The 15,698-nt window shown below is 56.9% G+C and overlaps 1 protein-coding gene across 1 annotated transcript; it reads left to right on the top strand.

Annotated features, from left to right (window-relative positions):
- Positions 1 to 589: 589 nt before the first annotated feature.
- Positions 590 to 5,101, top strand: LOC125642798 (mitochondrial ubiquitin ligase activator of nfkb 1-A). The gene is made up of 5 exons (XM_075132084.1): positions 590 to 656; positions 775 to 914; positions 1,932 to 2,019; positions 2,470 to 2,590; positions 2,960 to 5,101. Exons 2-5 carry the CDS (start codon positions 798 to 800, stop codon positions 3,684 to 3,686), a joined length of 1,053 nt encoding a protein of 350 aa, XP_074988185.1. The 5' UTR covers positions 590 to 656; positions 775 to 797; the 3' UTR covers positions 3,687 to 5,101.
- The last annotated feature ends 10,597 nt before the right edge of the window (positions 5,102 to 15,698 follow it).

Here is a 15,698-nt window from a genome sequence, read left to right as displayed (position 1 = left end):
CTCTCTGTGTGTATATAAAGTCTGCTGCAGTTTCCGCGGTATACATCCGATGAAGTGAGCTGTGGCTCACGAAAGCTCATGCTCAAATAAATGGGTTCGTCTCTAAGGCGCCAGAAGTCCTCCTTTTCGTTTTGCGGATACAGACGAACAGGGCTGCTCCTCTGAAACACACGCCGGTTCTTTGGCGGTGACAAGCGGCCACCTCTGAACCTCCCCCGCCCCCTGCCCCGCCCATGCCGCTGCATTGAGAACGAGGCTGCAGCAGCCCCACGTGCGCCTCCCCATCCGATGCTATAGGGCCCTAGCCAGCGCTTTCGCCGCAGTGCCTCATGGGAGTCGTAGTCCCTGGAGCGGCGCCGCACGCCCTCGGCCTGACGTTTCTTCCCCCCTCCCCCAACGCCCCTTTGAGGTCTGCCCGGCGCAAGGCTCGACGGGAGTCGTAGTTCCGAGCACCCCTGGGGTGCGGCGCGGTGCACGCTGGGAACTGTAGTTCCACGGGCTCTCGGCGCCGCGGCGGCCCCCAGGAGCCGAGCGCGGCCGGACTCCATCTCCCAGGGGGAAGCGCGGCGGGGCTGTGGCTCCCCGGCCGCTCCTGGACTCTTGGCCCTTGGAGCCCTCCTGGGCGTCGGGAGCGGGGCGGTTCCTCCCAGGCCCGGGTGAGTCTCCCAGCAAGGGGCCCCGGTCCGCCCCCGCCCGCCGGGCCCAGCCCCACGTGGGAGCCGGGCCCCCCGTCCCGGGCTAACGGGCAGCCCCCCCCCCGTGCTCTCCTTGCAGTCGCGGCGCCCCTGCCCGGCACCATGGACGCCCTGCCCGTCACCTCCGGGGAGCTGCTCTGCCTGGCCTCCAGCCTGGCCGTCTCCGGCCTCTTCTATTACCTGCACCGGAAGAAGGCCAAAGCGCTGGCTCGGATCCAGGTACCTGGGGCTCCCCGGCGCGCCCCCCAATCGCTGCCCACTTTAGCAGCTGTCCAGGTGCCCGGACAGGGCAAGGGGGGGGGACCCTGCTGCCCGCCCCGCAGGGCTCAGCCACGGGGCCCACAGATCCCAGCCTGCAGCGCGCCGCCCCCGGGGTCACCGTCCAGCGCAGCCCCGGCTCTGGCCGCCCTGTTTGCACCCCCGTGCCAGGAATCCGGCCAGGTGCGCTGCGTCGCCGTCTCCTGCACCCCTCGGGGGCCTTGGCCTGGCCTGGCGCACTTGTATCTTTCTAGAACTTGGTTTTGAGTTGAGCTGGCCTGGCTGGCCACTGCGCGCTGGGACCCGTAGTCTCCAAAGTGCATGCGGCTGCTGGGTGTGACAGTCCCCGTGGGCCGGGTCTCCCTGTTAAAAGAGAAGGATGGACAGACCGTATGGTGGGATTTGGCAGGTCACGTCTGCCCCGACCTCTCAGTCTAGACCCCTCTGCAGTTCTGCTGGCAGGATTCCTCACTCCCCACCTGCACATCTGGGAAAGGAGTCTGTGCCACCCTATGCTTCACCAGCTATGCCTGGCACAGGGCCCGCTGCACAGGGTGGGTCTGATGTGCCCACTCCTGCGTGAATCGTACGGGCAGAGACGCGGCCAGTGGCTAAATGTAGCAGAGCCACACAAGCGCTAGAATTGGATGGTGGCAGTCAGCTTCGCAGAAAGATGAGACTCCAGGAAGGGGCCCTTTTCCCCTGCAACATGCCTTAATCCTCTTGTCCCCAGGGCCTGCTCTAGTGCCACTTTTCCACAGCCTGCAGAGTAACGTGGTTCAAGTGAACCGATGTCCCAGTGCAAAGCCTGGGGGCCAAAGACATTCCAGGGACGAGGGAGGTACCCCCTGGTCTCTGGAGGTGGGGCACAACCAGGCATGGGCAGAGTGGGTGTTTCCCCCCAACAGGAGCTGAGTAGCAGCTCACTGAGATTGAAAGTGGCCAAGGCTCACTCATGTCTGGTTTCTCCTTCTGCAGGACGCCCCGAAGCTTCAGGTAGATGATGGTCTGCCTGACCTGCTATCTGCCACCAGTGGCCAGTGCCTGCATTATGTTGCCTTAGAAGGTAAGATCCCTGCACGTTTATCCAGCTTGGTGCACCGGGGCCCATCTCTCAGCAACTTTCACAGCAGCAGCATGCCGTCTCCTGGTGGGTTTGGAATCCCCATTCTAGTAACTGGGGAATTACAGTCACTGATAAGGCCCGTCTGCAGAGCAACATGTGGGTGGCCATTCAGAAACCCCTCCTGGGATGTCCTACTTGGGCCCCAGAGAGGAGACCCGCCCCTTGCTGAATCAGCTGAATTTTTGGAGGGGGAGGGGGACTCCTAGTTAAGCAGCTATAGCTCTCCCAACCCACTAGTCAAACCTAGTCTCCTACAGGGCTGTGCTGGATTATAGCACCAGGGACCCCATGGGAATTTTCGACAGCTCTGGGAGCTGGAGATGCTCCATGAACCAGCGTGAGCCTCGCAGGGATCACACCTCCACCACATTATCCATCTCTTTTCCACAGGGCTTGTCCTTCCAGCAAAAGCAGCTCTGTCCAGCCAGCATCATGAGAAGCTGCAGGGAGTGATCCAGAAACTAGTTCTGAAGGAGCATCGACTGATCTGGAACAGCCTGGCCCGGAGTTGGTGAGTGGTCATTGTGGCAGACCCAGGAGAGAGGGATGGGCTAACAGTTGGGAAGAGAGGGGCACCAGCTGCAGGCAGTGTGGGGGAGCACAGGGGGCCAGCAGATCTGCGGTGCCTGGCAGAGCTGCCCTATGGGAGGTTCCCTTCTTGCAGTGGAGACAGTGTCCTCTGCAGGCCTGGGTTGGTTTGGATTCATTCTACTTGGGCTGGGGACTCAGCTACATCAGAGGCCCACGGACTGTGCCCCAGGGCCACTCACTAGTGGGGTAAGGTAGGAGAGCAAGGTTAGCCTGTGGGGTGAGGGCAGACAGGGATCTAGGGCCGTTGGAGTGTCACTGGCTCAGCTGTTGTGCTCTTGATTGGTTGCAGGAATGAAAGTGAGCGGGTGGTTTCGGAGCAGGTGTACACAGTGCCCTTTGCCCTGGCATCCCCCAGTGCTGAGGCAGTGACGCAGGTGAGCGTAGAGAGCCCCTTACGGGCTGCCCGGCTGCCCCTGGAGACTGTGTATGAGCACTTCCAGCACCCAACCCACGGCTTCAAAGACCTGATCAGTCATTACCTGAGCGGGGAGAAGCCCAAGGGCCTCCTGGAGACAGAGGAGATGCTGCAAGTGGGGGCAAGCCTGACTGGCATCGGGGAGCTGGCCCTGCACCCAGATGGGACCCTCCACCTGCAGCCCCCATCTGATGGGTCCGACTACTTCCTGCACCTGGGGGACTGGCAGACGCTGCTGGCAGAGATGGAGTCAGTGAGCAGCTTCTGGAAGGGGGCAGCAGTGCTGTGCGGCTTGACAGGCATGGCGGTGATCCTGTACGCCCTCTGCCGGGCCTATCAGCAGCGCCGGCACAAGCAGGAGCAGGAGGAGCAGCGGCGGCAGTTTGAGGCCCTGTGGGGCAACGGGGACACGGTGTCTGAGTCTGGGGAGGGTGCGTCGGAGGACACATGTATCATCTGCCTGACACGGCCCCGCGAGTGCGTCCTGCTATGCTGCGGCCATGTCTGTTGCTGCTTCCGCTGCTACAAAGCCCTGCCTAGCCACACCTGCCCCATCTGCAGGAGCCCCATAGACAGGGTAGTGCCCCTCTATCAGGCCTGAGAGGGAGAAGGGACTTCAAACGGTACCAGGGCAAGAGCAGTGGAGTTCCTGACACTAGGCAACACCACTGTGCCCGTAAAACCCCAGCAGCTTGGGGGGCAGGCCACAAGTGTGTGGTGACTTGGGATGTGAGCTCACAACCATAGGGTTTGGGGGGGGGGGGGAGGGTTCTGCAAGCTTCGCCTCCTAAGCTGGGTTTGGGGGTGTGCTCATGATCCCTCTCTTCAGTGATTGGAGCATGTGGCCTGAATTAGCATCACTGAGCACGAAGCTCTTGCTGAGTTTCCCCCCCGCTCACCCAAGCCTCATAGCGTGTCTGTTCCCAGCCCTGCTAGGAGAGTCTGATGGGCACAGGGCAGCTATTGAGCTGATATGCCAAGAGGTGTGTGTCAGTGAGGGGGAGGAGAAGTAGAGCCACCCCTGCCCCAGCCATGTGGGAGTTTGAAGGGGGACCCTGTTGCGTGGAGCTGCATGGCTGAGTTGGAGAGGCGTTTGTGCTCTTGCTGATTTCCTCAGAGTCCTGCCCTGGGCCCGGCCTTCTCAGTGCTGACCCCAGGAAGAGGCCGACTGGAGCCCAGCAGGCCTGTGGTGCAATGCTCCATCAGCGGCCTGGGATGCAGTTGGAACACAGCGGTTTTGCTCCTGCGAAAGGGCCATGTTTTACACTAGAGTTTATTTTTCTAGCACGTCTTTGTCACTGCTGTCCAGCTACCGCGCTGGGGAGAGGCCAGCAGAGACTGGGCGGGAGAGACAGGAGGCTCAAGGTAGTTTGGGGCTGTGGGTTTGAGGGCAGAGAGGATCCAGCTGAGGGGGCAACATGCATTGCACAACTGAACAGTCAGGGTTGGTCCGATTTCCTCTGGGTAGGCCCATGCAGCATGTTACACAGGCAGCAGCAGTCTCTGGTGTGCGTGGGGGGGGGGGGGGGATGTGGGTCTTTCCCTCATGGTCTCCTACATGAGGGTATTGAACTACAGAGGCTTCCCCTGTGAGTGAAGGCCAGCAGCCAGGGCCCTGTGCCCTCCTCTCCGTCCAACTCTTGCACCCCCTTTACGCCCACATGTGGGAGTTTGAGGCAGTGCCAAAGCGTGGGAGGGTGGGTTGCAGCAGCCGTGGCTCCTGATCGCAGGAGGAGGACAGCCCTCTGCTTCCTTGCTTAAGCTGGAGGACGAAAGGAGCCACCGTGGAGGCCTACCCAAGGATTGGGGTGGGTTATGTTGGCCGCCCCCATTAAAGTGCTGGTGGAAGTCTGCCTGAAATCTGCAGAGCTCCTGCAAGCCCTGGCCTACCTGGCTGGAGTGCTGCCTTCCTGCCCAGCTCCCAGGACATGCCATAGCTGCAAGGGGGGGGGACGGGACGGGACACACGACTCACTGAATCAGTGTTGGTCATTATTTATAAAGAGAAGGATCAGAGACTGGGTTTGTGTCTTTCTTTAAGCCACACATTAGTAAAAGAATGGGCTAACTTTGAAGAGGGGTCCGGGGGGGACGTAGCTGCTGCATGGATCACCTAGACAGGCCCAAGGGGAGAAATGCTCTACCACAGAGCAGGACTTTCACAGGGTTGCTCTCTCAGGAAGTGAGTGACTCATTACAGATCATTGTACTCACCCTGCCCCACTTACTAGCTGGTTTTCAAGCTCCAGCCCCACAAGTACAAAACAATTCAACAGCCCCAGGCAACATAGGAATGCAGATGAAACCCCAGTGGGAGGGAAGATCCTCATAAGTACTTACCGGGAGGGAGGGAGATGCAGTCTGTTACAAAATGGCTACTTTAGGAGTGCAGTAGTTTGGCTGGCCCATATTTAAAGGGCCAATCTCAGAAAGGCATGCTGGGAAAACAGCTCCTCTCAAAGGTGTGGAAACTTAGGGCATGTCTTTACTGCACAGTTACCCTGAGTGCTTAGTGCCTGGGTTAGCCTAGCCCAGCTGTGAGCATCCCCACCCCAAAGCCCTTCCCCATGGTACTGTGGCCTCAGGGTTTCTGCACTCACCTGTGTGTGTCTGGGGGCAGAGCCACGGGTCTTTGTGTTGAGCTGCTCCAGGACTCCGTTCCAGCCAACAGCAGGAGACCTTGGCTGCCCTTAGGGGGTGTTTGTTGGAAGGCACTGGAGGACATCAATACGAGTACTTTTGCCTTCATTCTCACTGCAAAGCAGGCAGATTCCAGCCCAAATTCAACCAGGGCCCTGGGCTCTAACCCCCCCTGCTGCCCAGCTGTGTAAATGCCTGGACTCAAAGCCCCACCAACCCTGAGTCAGGGTTGGTTTTTTTGAGCGGGGGAGGGAGAAGAGGGGTGTTGGGCTAAAACACAAGTCAGAGCCTGGGATTACTGGTGTCGACTTGCCCTTAGCAGAGAGCAGGTAGTCACTGGGGATGGTGCTGCTGGGGAAGCTTGTTGCTGTTCCATCGCACTCCTTCCCCAACCTCCCCCTTTGCATAGTGATTATTTCCTTGGGCCCCCTCCCTCTACATAAGCTCCCCTTCCCCTGGGTTATCTGTCCTCCAGGGGCTGGGGGGTCCCAAGGGCTCCCCACTCTGTGGCTGCGCAGGTGGAGGGATGAGTCACATGCAAGAGGCCAGGGTCTGTGACAATGCTGCTGGGCCCTGCTTGTTACTAGCCGCCTACTCAGTCACCTCCCAGCGGTGAGTCTCAAAACCCCACCCCACCTGCAACTGCAAACATCCTCTGGGCACCTGAGGCTGGAATGTAGCTGCCTTCCTGGAGCAGTACAGAGGGAGAGGGTGGCTCCCGCGGCCACAAACCCCACGTTCCAGGCTCCGTGTGGGGGTAGGGGGCTGGCATAGAGTGGACTCCCACCCTGTCCTGTCGGTGGAGGAGCGATTGGAAAATGGACCTGGCCCAAACGCTGGCGTGTGCTGGGACTCAGTGATGGGTAGCGGCTGGTGCCGCGAACATAGATCTCAGCTGCTAAACCCAGCCTGGACACTTCCATGCCTTCTCCCGCCCCGTGCGTGGGATCGTGCTGAGGGCCTGCAGGAATGAACGAAGGTTTTTGCTCTGCGCTTTGGCACTGCAATGCGCTCGTGGCAGTCTTGATTGCCGAAGCACCCCTGGCTGCCTCCAGCAGGGGGTGTGCGGGGACAGCGTTTGCAGAGGGATGGCGGGAGGCGCGGTGCAGTGGGCCTAGAGTTGGATTCGTAGGGACATGGTCTTCAGCCACTGCAGAGGCAGAGGAGGAAAAAAAAAAGACAGGGAATCTGAGGATGGGGCCCCCCCGAGCGTAGGGCGAGCCACGCAGAGCAAGAACTGTTCACCTAGAGCAGGGCTCTGGCCGCGAGCCCCTCTCTAAAGGCGCCGGCCACTCGACTGTTGTGAGCAGCCGGGTCCCGTCCTGTTGTGGGCCCCTAGAGCAGGGGAACCCCAATGATCCCCCAGCCTAAGGCCCTGCCTGCTGAGAGTTGCTATAGCAAAGGAGAGATGGGGTGGTTTCTCTGTGGTAGTGGGCACATGGGGGGGAGGGCGTGTCTCATTGCTGAGGCAGGCAGGGAAGTGGCAGCTCCCTCCCCTGTCCTGACTGGGGGGGCATGACCCCTCTGCCATTGAGCATGGCCAGCCTGCTGGCCGCTTACCCCAAACTCCCTGCGCAGCTAACTCCCCCTGCTGCTGGCGAGCAGCGATGGGACAAAAGCCACGTGGGCCAGCAGCGGGGCCCAGCCCTGCCGCCACCAAAGGAGGTGAAAGAACTGGAGCAAGGTTTGGAAAAGCCAAGCTGGCTCTTCCTGTCACTATGGCAACCCCACATCATCCTTCTCCACCGCTGTTCCTGCTCACACACTCCGGTTGCCTTGGAAACCCATCCCAGCGTGTTTGGCATCTCTGGAGTTCGTCGTTTATTTTCATAACATGGAGACACCTGAGAGGGAGGGAGATGGGCCAGCCATGGCCCTGAGCTCAATGACAGCAGGCCCAGCCAAAGCACCCAGCTGCAGAGCACATGACGAGGCGCCAAGGTGCCGTTACGGAGCCATAGCCTGGTGTTGGCCCTGAGATGGATGTGGCTGCTCCTGGGGCTGGTTCCTGAAAGGCAACAGCTTTATGGTGTTGCCCACTCTCACAATTGGTGATTTGTTCCTTAAAGCCCCAGCTCCCAGAGTCACATGAGCATGGGAGAATCTCAGCTTTTAAGTTGCTCGGCCCCCCGGGTGCAGACAAAACAAACAAACTTGAAAACATGATGCCACTGGGACTGGGAAGGCAATGAACACAAGAATGGCCCTACTGGGTCAGACCAAAGGTCCATCTAGACCAGTATCCTGTCTTCCAACAGTGGCCAATGCCAGGTGCCCCAGAGGGAATGAACAGAACAGGTAATCAAGTGATCCATCCCCTGTCGCCAATTCCGAGCTTCTGGCAAAGAGGCTAGGGACACCATCCCTGCCCATCCTGGCTAATAGCCAATGGTGGACCTATCCTCCATGAATTTTCTTCTTTTTCTTCTGAATTAGTTCTTTTTTGAACCCAGTTGTGGTACTGGCCTTCACAACATCCTCTGGCAAGGAGTTCCACAGGTTGACTATGCATTCTGTGAAGAAATACTTCTGTTTAAAACCTGCTGCCTATTAATTTCATTTGGTGACACCTAATTCTTGTGTTATGAGAAGTAGTAAACAAGACTTCCTTATCTACTTTCTCTATACCAGTCATGATTTTATAGACCACAATCATGTCTCCCTTTAGTCATCCCTTTTCCAAGATGAAAAGTCCCAGTCTTATTAATCTCTCCTCATATGGCAGCCATTCCATACCCCTAATAATTTTTGTTGCCCTTTTCTGAATCTTTTCCAATTCCAATATATCTCTTTTGAGATGGGGCGCCCACATCTGCACGCAGTATTCAAGATGTGGGCGTACCATGGATTTATATAGAGGCAATATGATATTTTCTCTCCTATTTTCTATCCCCTTCTTAATTATTCCCAGCATTCTGTTCGCTTTTTTGACTGCCACTGCACATTGAGTGGATGTTTTCAGAGAACTATCCACAATGACCCCAAGATTGCTTTCTTGAGTGGTAACAGCTAATTTCGCCTCCGTCATTTTATATGTATAATGAAAGAGCCCAACGTTGCTTATTGATTTAAAGTCTCATAGGTTTGTGGGGTTTTTTGTTTTGGCCAATCTGGTCATTTTTTCAGGCCTGATAATTTTAAGGCAGGGGGGCTGGTAGGCCTCCCTTTAGAATGCTGTAAATCATTTGTGGAAAGCTGTTACAACTGACTCCTGAAAATAGCCCAAGGACTCATGTGGAACCTATCTGAGTCTGTAGGGTTCCCTGGATAGATCCAGCTTCTTGGACAGACCATTAGTAAATCACAGTTACTTTCATTCTCTCCTCTCACTGCAGAGACCTATGGGTAATTGCATGTAGCCACGTGAACTGCAACATAAATGTTCAGCAAGATCAAAAGAACCTCCCCCTCCCCAGTCAGCAGGTCTTCCCCACCAGCCCTTTGCAGAGGGAAACCCTCTCCAGCATGGCCCCTCCACCCCTATCAGTCCTGCCTAGCCCCAAGGCAAAGGCCTCCCCAGCACTGCCCCAAGACTGGAATGAACACCTCTCCAGGAACTAGGCACCATCACAAGAGTCAGCATCTCTAAGTGCATGGTGCATTTCTTTGACCTGCCTTCTCTAACAAGCCTATAAGGGAAGGGGAGAGGGTGTGAGATATAACAGCTGCTGCCCTAACTTCTCTTCCTGGGGAGAGGATGGGGGAACAAACATGCAACTGATGTTGGTCATGTCGCTCAGTGCATGACCAGAAGGTACAGATGCTATGGTGATGAGCACGGCATAAGAACTTGTATAGAACAGAATAGAATCAGCCCTGCCCATGCCTTTGCAGGGTGAAGGCCTCTATACTGGAAGGTTTGCGCTGTTACTGGCTGCACCCGGGCAGCATCAGTGACCAAGAAGCCATCTCAACCTCACTCCATCATGGTTGCCCCTGCCAGGATGACCTCACTCCCTTTCAGGCCAGTTGCTACAAGGCCCACCACCATCAAGGTGGTGGCTCTGACTTCAGGGGGTATGAAACATTGTTTATGCAGCTGAGAACATGGGACGAGTGCCCTGAGAGGCAAATTCTCCAGAAAGCCAGACGGGCCAGTTGAGTTCAGTCAGTGACTGAGCTTCAGAGGTAGCAGAGGGTGAAAAGGGCCCTTGCCCCTGGAACCATGATGCTACACAAGGCTAAGCCATGAGCTATCACTTCACCATAGGGCACCTTCTAGTCCCAACGGTGTGTACAGGACAGACCCCAGCCGGGTCCTTTCTATCCTCCAGTTTTATAACTGGGGCGCTGTGGAGTGGGGAGGAGAGGAGACCCAGTTCCTTGGGAGTTAAATTTCTCCTCAGCATTAGCCTCCCAGCGTGAGGTATTTCACGAAGGAGACAAACACCAGATGGGGGAAGAGTTGGTTGCCAGGAACACGGCTCCCAGTGTGCAGAGAACATTTGGTGTGAGCAAGTGAGGGCGGGAGGCAGGAGATCCCCTGTGGCAGCCCACCTTGTTTGTGTCCTCTCAGTGCCAGAGTTCAGTTACCTGGGCAGATGGGGAGGGGATGGGCAGTGAATTCCCCTTGAGTGCACTCCAGGATCCCTCCCAAAGGACACATGGCCTCCAGCACCAGCTCCCTCTACACCGTCTGCTCTGGTCGCCTCATCAGATTGCTGGTCCATGGAACCGGGCAGCTCACTTCCTAGCAGAGACTGGATCAGACTGTTTGTAGGAGCTAGGGCTGGAGAAGACCCATTAGGAGGTCTAGTCTATCCTCTACCATTGGTCCTTCCAGTTCAGGAGCGCACCTCCCACCTCTCAGATCAAAGCACTGGCTGGTGCCTTCTGATTTCCTGCCTTCTGATTTCCTGCAATGGCCACTTCCCTTAGCAGGAGGTGGAAGCACCTGGTTGGCGGTGGGGCTGTGCATGCAGCGACTATGGCAGCACCTGGGCAGGAGACTGCTCAGAGTTGCTGGAGGCATCTCAGGGCAGCTCTCAGCACCCAGGAGGTTCTGTACTGTGAACTCACTGAGCATGGCCTGTGGGGAGCCTAGGGCATGATGGGGGTGGGGGATTCAGTCCAGGGCATCATCCAGCATAGAGGTCAGTCCCAACTCCAGCTGCTGGTCCCTCTGCCTGCGCTCTCAGCCCATTCACGGCTGGGCTTGGGGCTGCCTTCTCCCGGACAGGCTGCAACCTCCTGGGGCTGATCCCTGGGCGAAAGAGTAGGAAGTAGCATCTAAAAGGAATGACAAGCCAAGGAAGCCGCTGTGCCCAAGGGGGAGGCAAGCCAAGGGCAGCATCCCACGGGGTCACCTTGTGCCACTGCTCCCAGGAGGGAGCAGGAATTCACTGCCCCAGCAGCCGCTGCTGGAGGAGCAGGCTCAGCAAACAGATCTCCATGGATGTGACTGACAGATGACAGTCCCGCCCCTACCTCACCAGCGCTCTCCCATCTCAGGGAATCCATCACTCTCACCCCTTGGCACTCTGCCCCAGTTGCCTCCTCTTGTGTCTTGTCCCATGGACTTGGGAGGACACAAACACCTGGCCTGAGGCAGGCATCCCCCTGCTCCACACACACAGCTGTAGATGCAGGCCTGCTCGCTCACCCCCGAATACACCCAGCCAGGCGTGCTTGTCCACACCCACCAAGAAGGGCCCTGTGACACAAAAAGCCTTACAAAGGAAGGGAAAAGGGGGCCCTTTTTGGCTTCTTTGCGAGGCCCGAAAGCAGAGCTGCTTGTCTGTAAGGGGGTCTTGCCCCTTTGTTTGGTGCATTAGAAAGTCCAGTATTGCCTACCCTGTTTTCCCAGAAAGCCCTGGAGCTTCCCAAATGATTCCCTGCACTGGGACATTGCAGCTACCAAGGCAGAGATGCCTGCAGAAAGGAGATGGGGAGGGCCTGGAATTCAAAGGGCTTTGAAACACTTTGCTTTTTGCTGATGTCGATTTAACTATGAGGCCCAACAACTAGTCCAGAATGCTCCATTTGCTTGAAGGTTCAGCAGGACCTCCCGACGCAAGCAGGGATGGGGAGACGCCACAGTCCTGCTGTTGCCAAGATCAGAGATCAGCAAAACTACCCTCCCCACTCTTTCAAGGGAGGCCCTAAATACCCTCTCTCCAGCAGAAAGCTGCAAAATGGGGCACAAGGCCCTGTGATGGTTCCTGCAATATATTTGAAAACCCCGACTGAATGATGCTGAAGTGTCTTTGGAGTCCATTGTATAAAAAATCCAACGTTTGTGTGTCGTTGGATTGTGTGTAACTTGGGGGGGTAGGGGAAGCCAGGGCCAAGGTAAACCTTGGGAAGTGTTCTGAGTTTCAAAGGTACAGATAAAGATAAGTAGGAATCTCTAAGGGGAGAAGAATGCAAATGTATCTCCCTCTATAAATAGACTCTCAGATATGTACCTGCATGTAACATAACTATACTGTGACAGGGTCAGGCCAGATGGTTACAGGAGAGTGATCCTATTGAGATCCAGGAAGTGGGTGGGTGGAAGCCTGCCCTCTATAAAGGACCTCCCCCCAGCCTAAGGGGAGTATCCACAGGTCCGGGATTCCAAGTGAGTAAGGGGATAACTAAAGATAAAACAGGGACAGGAGTGAGGTCATAGGGCTAAACAAAGGGAACTTGATGGGGACACCGAGCAGAGAACCCCGGACAGCGCCCACTGCTCCTCGAAGGTGTCAAGGGAGCCAGCGGACGCCACCCAGAGGAACTCTGCCCAGATGCATGAGCGGACGGAGGAGCGGAAATAGGCCCCACAGTCACAGGAGACCCCGTCGGCCAATCTCCTCTCCCTGGTTTTGTAGATGGCCATTTTGGCCAGAGCTAGGAGGAGGTTGACAAGGAGGTCCCGTGACTTCGTGGGGCCATGGATAGGGAGTGGGTAGATAAGAAGGTGAGGGGAAAAGTGCAACCAAAAATGTAACATGATGTTCAAAAGGAGCCAGAATAGGGGCTGAAACCTGGTGCACTCCAGGTATATGTTCGCCAGGGTCTCCCTCACGCTGCAGAAGGGGCAGGCGTAGGAATCTCTAAGGGGAGGAGAATGCAAATGTATCTTCCTCTAGTTAGGCAAAACCCCAGTCCTGAGGAAAGGCCCTTTGTCTGCCGATCACCTGTAACATGTGGACCAGATCAAAGGCCCCAGTTGAATAAAGGAAAGAATGAACTATTTGCGGTTCCTCTCTGTCTCCCCTCTGTTGGGCACTGTGTGAGGGTGAACTCAGAGGACTGCTCCCAGAAGAGGTTGCAGAGGTTGGCTGTTGGCCATGCAACGTGACAACCTTTTGCTGCTGAACAGCCTCTTTGCAATGCTGGGCAACATGCGGACATCTCTGTGGCTGTCCCCATGTGTACCAGAGGGCCCTGTCCCTCTGGACACATCTTGGGGATGTGCCCAGCTGGGAGGAGCAAGCTTCCCAGGCAGGGCCAGAGGGTCATCTCACCACCTCACGTGGCCCAGGGATTGGCTGGGATGGAGCTTCTGCTCGCTTGCGGGGAGGCTGCATTTGCTGAGGGCTGTTCCCAGCCTTCTTTCTTCCCATCCAGGAAGATACGCACTCTCTACTCGACAGGGGACCGTTACACTGACCCTGGGGCTTGTCAGCCCTCAGGGGCCCGGCAGAGGGGTGGGGTGTCCTCCTGGCTTAAATATTCTGGGGCCACGGTGGCTCAGGAATTGGGGAGGACACCTGTGTGCACACAGGAAGGTACTTATCTGAAAACCGCACACACACACCCCATCCACCCTCCATGTTGTGACAGCTCCATCCCATCCCCCCATGCTCTGACTGACAGACCCCCGGCCCCCGCACAGACCGTCTTCAGTCTGGCAACTCCCCCTCTCGCTAACATTGCCGTCTGTTACTATGGCAATGATAGTTATGGCGACAGACAGAAGACTGCAGCCTATTCAGATGAACAAGCGGGAGCAGGTGAGAATCTTTGCTCAGAAATCATCCCATGGGATCAGGGGCCTGCAAGGGCTGCTCTGCCTGGACCCCGAAGGTCACCTCCACAGCCACAGGGATGGGGAGGACCAGCTGGGGCCCCAGGGAGGGATGCTTTGACACACTAGGTCTTCTTTACTCTCCTCACCAGCCCCCAGGGAGCCCCAAGGGGCCACTTGGGCTGGTTACCTCTCCTAGAGGCAATGTTCAGAGCTTAAAGAGGTAAAGCAACCAGCAGGCAGGAGGCTGTAGCGGTAGTTACTAGCTGTATGACAAAAAGAAAAGGAGAACTTGTGGCACCTTAGAGACCAACAAATTTATTTGAGCATAAGCTTTCGTGAGCTACAGCTCACTTCATCGGAGGCATTCAGTGACAGTGGCCATCCAGAGACTCCAGTGAGGATCAGGGCCCCTGTGGTGCCAGCCCTATAGGATCGGGTACCCTGAGGTGCCAAGTGCCGTGCACACAGGAGGAAGAGACAGTCCCTGGTGCACAGAGCTTACAAACCAGTTAGAGACAAGGGGAGGCCCTGGCAGATCCAGCCATTCCGCAATTAGTTGGAGATGCTGAATAAAGGACTCAGCCAAGAAACAGAACTGAGGGATTCCCCCAAAGAACCCCAGGCTCCAAACATCCCCCACTAACCCATCTCTCTCCCCTTGGCTTTCTCCCCTTGCTCCCCATTCTGCTCTGCCCTGGAACCCGACCCAAACCCGACAGGACCCGAGGACACGCGTCAGGTTCAGGTCAGAAAACAACCCCGATCTTCTCAGGCTGGGGCCAGGTCGCCCCTGCTGACCTTCGCCTGCCCAGGGGGGCAGTGCAGCCAGAGCTGCGTGCCCCGCCTTGGCTACAGCATAAGAGTGCCAAGCAGTCACAGCACCCGTCACTCCACAGCACTCACACAACGCAGCAGGGCCCAGGAGCTGGCAGCCACCGGCACGCACAGCCGCCTCCACGCAGGGACTGGTGGCAGTACTGACTCGGGTTCCCAGGGAGAGGGCAGGGTCAAAGTCAGAAAACAACTTGACCCTCTTGGGCTTGGGTCCCATTTGTGCTTATATATTAGGCCTGAGCAGCCCTCTCGCTGGAGCTGCCTCACCAGGCAGGGAGTGGCCGGATAAGACAAGCCCTCCCCAGAACATGACCAAAGCTCCAGAATTCACCTAACCCACCTGCATTTCAGCCTGGTCCTGCCACCGTGCAATGCTCCATCTCAGTCTGAGCGGCCAGCACTCCTGCAAGTTGGGCCACGTGGTCCCCACCGGCTTCACCTCCACATTAACGAGGAGCACAGCTATGATCTACTCTAGTAAAGCGCCTGTGGCCCTTGGGCTTCTGGTGGATTGCCAAGCAGGCCCTCAGCTAGGCAAAGTTAGCAAGCCCCTGTTCTGGGCGAAGGGAGATTGTCTCCATGTTCTCTGGTTCATACACTCCCCAGCTCCCAAAGTGGGCCTTTGGAGACCAAGTTTTCCTTGAGGGAAACCAAGATACCTACATGCTGCTTTGGTCATTGTTTATATCAGCTCCTGGGCATTGTGAAAGGGTGGACTCACCGCTGGAGCGCCTCTCCGGGACTGGGCGTGGTGGAGTGGTTCTCTCCCCATCCGGCACCCCCTGCCAATGGTTGTTCTGGTCCGCTGGTGGTGTGCCGCTTCCCCTGACTCAGCCCTGCAGCCAGCTCATGATTTAAGTCCACCCCTTCTGGCGTAATAATGTCCAAACTCAAAGGAACAAAAGCTCTTTTATCCTTGCCAGCGTCAGTTCTCCACAAACTCTTCCTCCCCCTCAGAGTTCCTCCTCATTCTGTCCCACAGCTCTGCCTTCCTGGGGGGCAGGGTCCTCCCAAGCCATGGACTCTCACGGCTTCTTTCCTCAAGCCTCTTCTCTTCTAGGCCTGTTTTAGGAATCTCCTTCCCCCCTCAGGGACAGTCTCAGGATATAACCTCCTTCCTGCAGGCCCCTCTATCGCTCCTTTCCCCTTTAGCCTGGGCCTTCCCCCAAAGCCCCACTTGCC

Source organism: Caretta caretta, chromosome 9, assembly GCF_965140235.1.
Source record: "Caretta caretta isolate rCarCar2 chromosome 9, rCarCar1.hap1, whole genome shotgun sequence".
Taxonomy (NCBI): Eukaryota; Metazoa; Chordata; order Testudines; family Cheloniidae; genus Caretta; species Caretta caretta.
Note: the sequence above shows the minus strand (reverse complement) of the source record. Positions and strands in the feature narration are given on the sequence as shown.

What these genes read in the sequence shown, in the direction of transcription:
- LOC125642798 (XM_075132084.1), top strand. Translation starts at nt 798, where the DNA reads ATGGACGCCCTGCCCGTCACCTCCGGGGAGCTGCTCTGCCTGGCCTCC. An exon ending in AAGCGCTGGCTCGGATCCAG is followed by an intron (nt 915 to 1,931) that starts GTACCTGGGGCT and finishes CTCCTTCTGCAG; the next exon opens with GACGCCCCGAAGCTTCAGGT. An exon ending in GCATTATGTTGCCTTAGAAG is followed by an intron (nt 2,020 to 2,469) that starts GTAAGATCCCTG and finishes TCTTTTCCACAG; the next exon opens with GGCTTGTCCTTCCAGCAAAA.